Raw genomic sequence first — 10,063 nt, 5'->3', positions numbered from 1 at the left:
CAGCGCTTCCTACAGAAAACCTGGGTCTGAACCCTGCCTCCCCCGCCCCAGCCTGCCGGCTCATTGCTTCGATCCCCTCCACTGACAATGGCAAAGGAGACCCTGACTTTGCTGAAAGGACTTCCGGCCCTGAGGGATGTCGGGACCTTCACCCACCTACCTCTCTAGAGGATTTCCTCTCCTACAAGCAATGAAGAAACACCACCAGCCTCCCCCTAACCTTCCACCAGTTCAGGGCAGTGAGGGCAGAGGCTGGGCGTGTGCTCGGGCTGCAGTGATGTGTTTCTCTGTACAGGAGCTGAGGACAGAACACACGAATGTCCCAGGGGGGCCCCCTGGGCAGGGTGCACGTGGCCACGAGAAGGGCCCCCTAGTGCCAAGGGTGGGCCTAATCCAAGACAGAAAATCACGAAAATTAGATCTCCTGTTTTTCTGAACACTGACTCTGTGCCAGGGAATTTGCTAGACATTTTCACATACATGACCTCATTTAATCCTTATAATTCTCCAAGAAGGTGGTAGCACCCCGTTTAACAGATGAGGCTCAGAGAGATTTGGAAAGCAGGCAGCTCTGTTTCCAACCCAGGCTTGTCTGTATTCAAAGCTCAGTCTGGTGGTCCCACCACCCTGCACCCTGTGGTTACGGCCTATCTGCCCTCAGCCTTGGCCAGTGGGAGCCCAGGGCAGGGGAAAGGCCTGGAGGATCTGTGGGAGAGGGGCCAACGGCCACTGCGTCTGAAACCCAGAGACTCAGAGTTGGCAGCACACAGCGCCCTGCTGAGCACAGCCATTTGGCATGGGGGCAAGGGGGCGGGGCGTGTCAGATCCTGGAGCCTGGAACCACAGCCTCTCTTGGTGCTGTCCCAGGTTACCAGGAGCCCCGGGCCCTCATCTCTGCCCACAGGCCTGGCGCCATGGGCTCATGAGAGTACCACGCAGAGGGGGGCAGGACTGGTACCTTATCTGAAGCCAGCCGCAGCCTCCCACTCCCCACTCTGCAGTGAGTACTGGGTGATGGCCGGCTAAGTGGGGTGGACGGCGGCAGGGAACCTCGAGGACTCTCAAGATTGTTCTGTTTGTGGGAGAAGCCCCCATGTCCCCAGGCCATGGCAGTAGAAACTTGGCAGGGGAGCCCTCTGCCTGTGGGATGTACTTCCTCACGGATGTGGACTTGGGACCATCCCAGACTTTGGAAGCATCAGGAATCTGGGAATAACGACAGCGGGCTGGTGGACGTACAGCAGGCTGTTCTCAGCAGGCTGTGAGCACGACGGTCAAGGTGTTGACTGGGCTCCCGCCTCCCTCCCCCAGGACGACGTCTTGCTGGCTCCACGGTCCCTGCTGCCAGAGCTGGCGGGGGCAGGGAGGCGGCCACCCTGTCCGTATCTGTGACGGGGTGGGAGGGGTCCAGGGTGGTCTGCATGAACCGGAGGGCTCTGAGTTGCCAGGACAAGCTCCTGCCTTCAGGCAAGCCAATGTCTGACCACTCAGGGCTGTGAACAGTCGGCCCAACCTCACCCCAGCTGGGCCTTCCTCCCACTTCAGGGTTTCTCTGGGCCTCCACTCACCCTGATGAGCCCTGCATCCTCCTCTGCCAGGGGCAACGCAGATTCCAACCGAGGCCCAGCGTAGAGACCTCACAGGCAGGCCACTCTGTACCCGGGGGAGGTGGGGAGGGAGGGAGGGCAGGCTGCAGGGTTCCCCTTTGCCTGCAAATAGGAACACAGGGTTTCTCAGTGGCTGCGAGGATGCTGATGAAAACCCCAGGATCCTGAGTCATCGTGGTGGCCAGCTGACAGCGAGCACTAATCCTTGAACACTCGTGCAGGGGTAGGATGACCGTAGAAACTTCTCTCAGATCCACGGCCCAAGCAGCCCATGGCATTTCATAACCTGAGCTCTCCCTCTCCCCTTCCTTCTCTCTCTGCCTCCTCACTCCCTCCCTTCCTCCCTCCCTCCCTTCCTCCCTCCCTCTCCCTCCTCCTCCTCTCCCTCTGCTTTCACCACTGCCTTGGGGTCACCTGGAGAGGCCTCAGCTCCCGGCCACCCGGCCTCCTCCCCGTGGTGTCTGCCCTCCTGGCGCCAGTCCTGAGCGTGGAATTTGTCCTGGGCCTGGTGGGGAACAGCCTGGCCTTCTTCATCTGCTGCTTCCACGCGCGGCCCTGGACGTCCAACACTGTGTTCCTGGTCAGCCTGGTGGTGGCCGACTTTCTCTTGATCATCAGCCGGCCTCTTCGCGTGGACTACTGCTTCCTCCACGAGCCCTGGGGCTTCGGGGCCACTGCCTGCAAAGTCAGCCCCTTCGTGATCGCCACCAGCCGCTCAGCCAGCATGGTCTCCCTCGCGGCCTGAAGGTGGTGCGGCCTCACCACGTGCTGAGCAGGGCCTCCGTGTGGGCAGCCGCCCGGGCGGCCAGGGGACTCCTGGGGGGGCATCCTGCTCCTCGACGGGCACCTGCTCCCGACCACCAATTCCAGCCACTCCTGCCTCCGTTACCAGCTGGGCACGAGCCCCTCGGCCTCACTCCGCCGGCACCAGGCCCTGTTCGTGTTGGAATCCTTCCTGCCGCCGGTGCTCATCCTCTTTGCCATCGTGAAGGTCATGCTCACCATCCGCCGCCGAGGCCTGGACGTGCAGGCGGGCCCGCGGAGGGCCGTGTGCACGCTGGCCGCGGTCGTGGCCATCTACGCCGTCTGCTTTTTGCCCAGTATCATCTTCGGCAAAGCTTCCATCGTGGCCTTCCGCCTGCATGCCTGCTGCACCCTGGACATCTGCTCGCAGCTCTTCCATGGCTCCGTGGCCTTCACCTACCTCAACAGTGCCCTGGACCTCAGGCTCAACCCCAACTTCCTCTGCCAGGGCCGGGCCCTGCTGGGCCTCACCCAGGGCTGGCAGGCCTCCGCCAGCGACGAGAGCACCTACCAGCCCTCTGTCTGGCGCCGGGTGCCCTCTGGGAAGGTGGTGGCCGCAGGGAAGCTGTAGGCAGAGGCGTCGCAGGAGGTCTCGGAGGAGGGCTGACCAGGAAGGCCCTCCCAGGACGGGGGCCCTGCTGCGGTACCACAGGAGGGAGAACTGCCAGGCTCTGGGCTGGAGGGACAGGGTCACTCCCTGGACTGTTGCCAGCACAGGGTCCCTCAGCCAACTGGACAAGGGACATCTGCAGGAGCCAGGTGGGTGGCAGGGAGAGAAAAGGGTCTTGGCTTGGAGTCGTGTGTCCCAGATGATGTCCCCAAAGCACAGAGCATGATGGCAGGTGGAGACAGGCAGGGGCTCCGGGACTCCAGCTCAGGCAGAGGGCCACACAGCTGCCCTGGCCCGGGCCAGAGCTGAAGGACTGTGAGAGCAGAAGTCTTGCTTTAGAAATTAGACAGCCGCATTTTCTGTGATCTCCAGTTTGTCTTTGTCAATACTAATAAACTTCCTTTTGAAAATGCAAGGCTGCCTCAGCTGTTCTAAGGAAAACCAGTAAGTTATCTTTGGGTCCATCTGGCTCTGGCATCAGGAGGGTTCAAAGTGAGTTCCCCAAGATGAAGGGACACTCTGGGGACAGAGTGGGGAAGCTGTCCTTCCACATTGATCCTGGAGCCCCGGTGTGCCCTTAAAGTCAGAATGCTTCCCTGGGAGAGGTCCTCAGGCTCACGGGATGGGCTGCCCACCTGGATCCCTGGGAGGCCCCCGACTTGCTCTCCTGCGGGACCACGTGAGGATCTTCAGCCTGGGAAGTTACCACCTCCATCCAGTTCAGGCTCCCGGCTTGGCTTGGACCCCCTCCCCTGGCTTTCCTCAGCCCCAAGTACCCTTCTGTGGCCCTGGAACCTGTGGTCGCTGCTACCCCACCAGGACAGGATGCTGGATGGGGGCAGGGGTCTCCAGGTCACCAGAGCAAGCTCACCGCCCTCCCCCAGGACCAAAGCCATTTTGCCCATCTCTCCCCCTTTCTGTTCTGTTCAATACGCCTGTGTCAGCGTCTGAGACCACCCGGGCTAACACGTCTGTTGACCTGGGGCCCCCAGGCACAAGGTGTGCACTGGGCATGAATCAGGGGTTTCTTTGGCGGGGGGAGTGGTTGGCCCTGTTGTCCACAGCCGAAGTCATTGGGGGTGCGTGGCCTTCAAGGCTTCCGAAGCGCTACACAGAAGCCACTAAAGCCCCAAATATGCACCTCCTGAACGCCATGTGTCCCCAGCCATAGCCGTCTCAGGAGAATGAACATCTGCCCCCAGTAGACATACGTCCTCCCCGCTGCGGGGGACAGAAGGGCCTGGGACTGGTTCCCTACTCATCACCCCAGCCACAGGCCTCTAGGCCTCAGATACAGGGTCTGACGATGGGGGCCAAAGCCCCTCTCCCCAACTGTTTTAATCCTCTTAGTCCAACCCTCTGATATCGTGGACAGGGATGCCCTCCCTCTGTTAGAAGTCCTCAGGAGTGGTGGCCAAGGCCCAGGAGGGTCACCCACGTCCCAGGAGGGAGGCAGGTGGATGCCTTGTGGATGCTGAGGTGGGAGACGGAACGTGTCAGGCAGAGGGAGGTGGCCTGGGGGACACGTTGGATGGGTATTAAAACCTGGTGTGTCTCCAGCCATCTTCCCTTTTCTGAAAACTCACCAGCCGCCGTCAGAAACCCACAGAAATACGGAGAACCCAAACCAAGTGATGGAAATGGGTGTGCCGCCCAGGCCCCTCCAAGGGGGCTCCCCGGGTGTCTCTGCCCCACATGGCCCCCTGCTCCAGTCCTCCACTCTGCTGCTGCCTTTTTCTCGCTGGTAGAGCCACTCCTAGGAACTCCCGACTCGCCACCCTCTGCTGCCACAGAGAGGAGCGGGCCAAGCCTGCGCCAGCCCCATCTGAGATTTGTCATTTCTACGTCAGACATTCTTATGAGAGGTCCAAGCGCTCCTGGAGGCGGAGGGTGGGGCACTTTCTCGTGGAGCAGCCCCCTCGAGGGGCGCTAACGTGTGTGCTGAATGAACACCAGGCACCTTCCCTCTGATACCATCTCTCCCCACGTTTTACCTGCCTGGCTTCAGAGCAGCTCTAGGGGCAAATGGGGCTCCATGTGCCATTTCCTTGGTCCTCCCTTCCCTGGGCCCTTCCCCTCAACACCGCCACCCCCCGCCCTCTCAGGAGCTGGGCTCCCTCTCCTGACCTGATGTAAGGGAAATGACCAGATGGTCCCCGTGGCCTATGTGCACTGCTGTCTCTCCTCGAGATAGTCCCAGGTAAACCACAGGGTTTGGGCCCACACTCCTAACCTTCCCCGGGATCCTTCTTGCCCCTCAGCTTGAAGTTGAGGACTGCTCTCCCCACTGACAAGGCACTCTCTAAAGGGGGTCTGGGTGTCCCCTCATGGGAGAGAAGCAGGGCTTCAGGCTGCCTCCACACTCTCCTTGCATGGAAGGACCCCCTGGTCCTAACCTTGGTCCCAACCCACTGTACCCCTCCCTGGACTTGTTCTCCATGTGTGAAATGGGAACAGTAACCCTGGCCCTTGCTCAACTCCAGGGGTTAGAGATGGAAATAACTGATATGCCAGAGTACTGAGTGAGGAAGGTAGTTATTACGGGGAGGGGTGAGGGGACAAGGGGTGAGAAAGGATGGGGGGAGGGGAGGGGAGAGGGCAAACTGTGTTGAAGTGCAGCGTTTTCTACTGGTGGGAGGGTACTGGTTGTGGTGGTACAAGGTGAGTGGGAGGTGGTACAAGGCTGAGCAGAGACCCTATTTCCTGCATTTGGCTTCTACATAGCAGCATTTTGGTCCCTGGGACGGGCTGCACTATTCGGTGAACGTGTTGGGCAGCACCTCTCTCCCCTTCCTAATGTGACCTGCTGTCCCCTTGAGGGGTGAAAAAACGGCTTCCATGACTTTACCCCGGGGACTCGTGTGCAGGGGGTAGGCAGGCATGGCTGGGCTGACAGGCCTGAAGCCACCGATCATCCAGCATTTGCTGGGCACACACCACGGCCCAGACCCTAAGCCACAAAGTCAGACGATAGGTCTCTGACCTTGAGCCCCGTCAGGCCAAGCCTGGGAGAGAGAGACCTGCAAACGGATCAAATGCAACCCAAGCCAGTGGGATTGCGAGGTAGTAACGCACCGATGACAGCACAAGAGCACAGGGGTTGGAGTGGGGGGTGACAGGGGGCGATGCATGTGAGCTGAGTCTTGGAGGATGAGGAATGTAGCAAAGGGAACGGCATCCCTGGCATAGGGAAGGGCATGAACAAGGGCACAGAGCTGTGAGAAGACTCGGTGTGCAGGGAAGGGTGAGGAGATCACTGAGGCAAGGCAGGAGGAGGCCTAGGGACAGAGTTAGGAGACAGGCAGGAAAGAAAGGCTGGGCCCTGCAATCTCAGGAGCTTGGGAGGGTCCTGCAGACAACCCAATAAGGCAGGAAAGGGAGTGTGTGTGAGGTTTTTAAGAAGCCGAGGATGATCTGTCTTGCATTTTGATCAGTTACTCTGGTAACAGTGTGGACAGACTGGTGAGGGGTGTGGGAGATGACCTGAGTAGGACCTGAGTAGGAAACGGTCTGTATTCCAAGCAAGGGCAGCGGCAGTCTGCAAAGGTACAGACAGAGAGGCACAGCCCACATCAAGGAGAGAGGCAACTTTGTGGACGATGGGTGGACACTGACGCATTAAAGAAACAGGTGGTAGAGCAGGTTCATAGGAAAAGATACAGAGTTAAGACAAGTTGGAGGGGCTTGGAGGACCTGCAGGTAAACACATGCAGCATCACACTTAGGGCTGGAGACTGGATTTCAGAATCTCCCTCTTACTGATGAGAGCTGACCTTACAGGAATGGATGGGGTCACCTGGGGGAGAATGAAGAGGACCAAGAGCCATCCTTTAAAAAGTCCCCACAAGTAAGGGACACACAAAAGAAGACCCATGAAGCGCCCAGAAGAAACCTTTAAGTAGGAAGAAAACCAGGAATGCAACAATAAAAAAGAGCATGAAAGAAGTAAAAAAAAAAAAAAAAAAAATTAAAAAGAGCCATCTTTTATGAGGGTGAAAGCCGAACATAAAACACCCAGACAGACTGCAAAGTGCCCCATGCGAGAATAAAGCATTCTCAAAAGTCCTAATTGCATGCTGAAGAAAGCTGATGTGAGAACCAAAGTACGTGTCTGACACTGTCTGGTCAAGCATCCTGGACCGACACCCTGGATTAACACTGTATGGTCTGTGCTATTAAAAACAGCTTTTCGGGGACCTCCCTGGTGGCGAAGTGGTTGAGAATCCACCTGCCAATGCAGGGGACACGGGTTCGAGCCCTGGTCTGGGAAGATCCCACATGCTGCGGAGCAACTAAGCCCGTGTGCCACAACGACTGAGCCTGCACTCTAGAGCCTGCGAGCCACAACTACTGAGCCCGCGTGCTGCAACTACTGAAGCCCGCGTGCCCGGAGCCCGTGTTCCGCAACAAGAGAAGCCACTGCAATGAGAAGCCCGCACACCTCAACAAAGAGTAGCCCCCACTGGATGCAACCAGTGAAAACCCGTGTACAGCAACAAAGACCCAAAGCAGCCAAAAATAAATAAATAAATTTATAAAAAAAACAAAAACAAAAAACCCCCCGGCTTTTCAAGAAGTAATAGATTGTTGTTTGTATAAAATTTAATTATATGCAAAACATGTTCTGTATTGGTTATGGATTCAGACATTTGTATTAATTGTATAAAATCATGCATTGGGATGAGAAACACCAAATTAAGGAAAGTGCTCCTGAAATGGAGGGACACGGAAAGGGGGTATGCAGGTGACTACTACTATATCTGAAATTTATCCCTGTAAAAAATCTGGGAAAATGGCTGTAAGTAATATCTGAATGTTACTTAGCATTGCTCTGGGTGGAGAATAAAGGGGTCAATGTAATGAAGAGTACAAAGAAAAGTTACATGGGGACAACCGTGTCAAGCGCTCAAGAAAGCTCAAAGAGGATGACCAAAAGTCGTGCTGGATTTGGCATTTGGGAGGTCTCTGGTGACCTTGTGACGGCAATCTCAGTGAGAGGCTGGGATGGGGGCAGAATGGAAGCCATATAACCCACTATAATGGGTCTAGGAATTAATGAGATTTGAAGGAATGGAGACAACTCTTCCCTCTTTCAACAGATTTGCTAGTAAAGGGAGATAAGACTAGCTTCAGATGAAGCTGAGTAGAAGACAGATGTGGTGGTGGTTTGACTGTTCTGTGATGTTGACTGGATGGAGAGTGTAGCAGTATGAGGAGAAGGGAGAGAGGGTGAAGATGAGGAGAGAGGGGAGAGACTGATGACAGAGCAATAATAAACACTCTGTCCCAGGCCCCATGCTAAGCACTTTACACACACTAACTTATTTAGTCCTGTAAGGTAGATACTATGATTCCCATCTTACAAATGAAAAAACTGAGGCACAGAGAGGTTGAGTATCTTGCCCAAGGTCATCCAGTAGTAAGTGGCAGTCTGGCCTGGGTCAGGACACTCTACTGCAAGCTCCTAAGGAGGGTGGGGAGAGGAATGGATCCAACAAGTGGGTACCAGGAGGGTCCTCTAGAGGCCGAGGGGCACAAGGGGAAGAAAGGTGAAGGGATCCTTGGGAGGCTTGCCTCTCAGTGGGTGAGAGCTTCAGGAGTAACAAAGGATTGGAACAGCTGGTTCTGGAAATAAGAAAACAAGCTCCTGAAGAACATATAAGTGGGCTGCGCGGCAAGCAGCCCAAGAGGCCTGGTGAGGTGGGCGCTCACAGCTCTAGGGTAGCAACAGTGCCTGCAGGTTGGATGGTTTCCTCCAGCAACTCCCTGTAGTCCAGGAACAAGATCAGAACAAATGGAAGATAAAACTTATCAGGAAGAAACCTCTTCAGAAGTTTGACCAAGGACTTCCCTGGCAGTCCAGTGGTAAAGAATCTGCCTTCCAGGGCAGGGGACGTGGGTTTGATCCCTGGTCAGGGAACTAAGATCCCACATGCCGCAGGGCAACTAAGCCTGTGTGCCACAACTACTGAGCTCAGCCGCCTCAACGAGAGAGCCCACGTGCCACAACTAGAGAGAAGCCCGCACGCCACAACGAAGACCCAAGCAGCCAAAAAAATAAAGAAAATTAATATTTTTTAAAAAAAGTCTGACCATGAAAACCCAGTCCTGACCATGGATCTTAAGGCTGGTACACCTTGAGAGATAGGGCATGTGACACTCTATAGGTGAGCTTCCAGAAAGACGGAGATATTTGAGTCAGGATAAAAAGTCTTTTTTTTTTTTTTTTTTTAAGATTTATATATTATTTCTTTCTTTATTTTTGCCTGAGTCGGGTCTTCGTTGCGGCACGCGGGATACTCGTTGAGGCATGCAGGATCTTTCATTGCAGCGCACGGGCTTCTCTCTAGTTGTGGCGTGCAGGCTCCAGGGTGCGTGGGCTCTGTAGTTTGCGGCACGCAAGCTCCGTAGTTGTGGCGCGCTGGCTTAGTCGCCCCGTGGCATGTGGGATCTTAGCTCCCTGACCAGGGATTGAACCTGCGTCCCCTGCCTTGTCAGGTGGATTCTTACTACTGGACCGCCAGGGAAGACAAAAAAGTCTTAGTAAAAAGACACCAAGAACCACGACGTTAGGGATTTCACGGAGGGAGCTGCTGTGTTCTGCCTTGAGGGTCCCTCTGTGTCCACAAAACCTTCCCTGACCACTAGGCCAGCCTTGCTGAGCCCTCTCTCCTGGGACTCCTACAAGTACCAGCACAGCCTTGCCTTACCTACAACCTTTTCTACTGTCCAGTAAACTCGTGTGTGCATGTCTTGCTTCTCTAGTGAAGCTCTTGAAAGAAACTTGGTGTATCGGTTTTTTTTAAAACATCTCTCACAAATCCCAGCAAACAAGGGTTGCAAACAGGCATACCTCACAAACAAAGGCTGGCGGGGTCTCAAGGGAGCCTAGGATGGCCCTAGCACAGCAACTGAGGCACAGTCTACACTGCAGTCAAAAAGGTTTGAACCAACAAACTACTCAACAGAGAATAATTTCTACCAAGCGAGTTTCAGGGCCTGGGAAACAGTGGAGAACGTTGGGCATTTGGATCAGCCTCCT

The 10,063-nt window shown here is 55.7% G+C and overlaps 1 protein-coding gene across 1 annotated transcript; it reads left to right on the top strand.

Annotated features, from left to right (window-relative positions):
- The first annotated feature begins 1,767 nt into the window (after positions 1-1,767).
- On the top strand, positions 1,768-3,402 carry OXER1 (oxoeicosanoid receptor 1). The gene is given in 5 exon segments (XM_068564641.1): positions 1,768-1,977; positions 1,979-2,057; positions 2,060-2,344; positions 2,347-2,423; positions 2,425-3,402. Coding segments are annotated over 5 exon segments (1,098 nt in total). The 5' UTR covers positions 1,768-1,878; the 3' UTR covers positions 2,983-3,402.
- The last annotated feature ends 6,661 nt before the right edge of the window (positions 3,403-10,063 follow it).

This window comes from Eschrichtius robustus, chromosome 15, assembly GCF_028021215.1.
Source record: "Eschrichtius robustus isolate mEscRob2 chromosome 15, mEscRob2.pri, whole genome shotgun sequence".
In the NCBI taxonomy this organism is placed as follows: domain Eukaryota; kingdom Metazoa; phylum Chordata; class Mammalia; order Artiodactyla; family Eschrichtiidae; genus Eschrichtius; species Eschrichtius robustus.
This window is presented reverse-complemented; position numbering and strand designations above follow the sequence as displayed.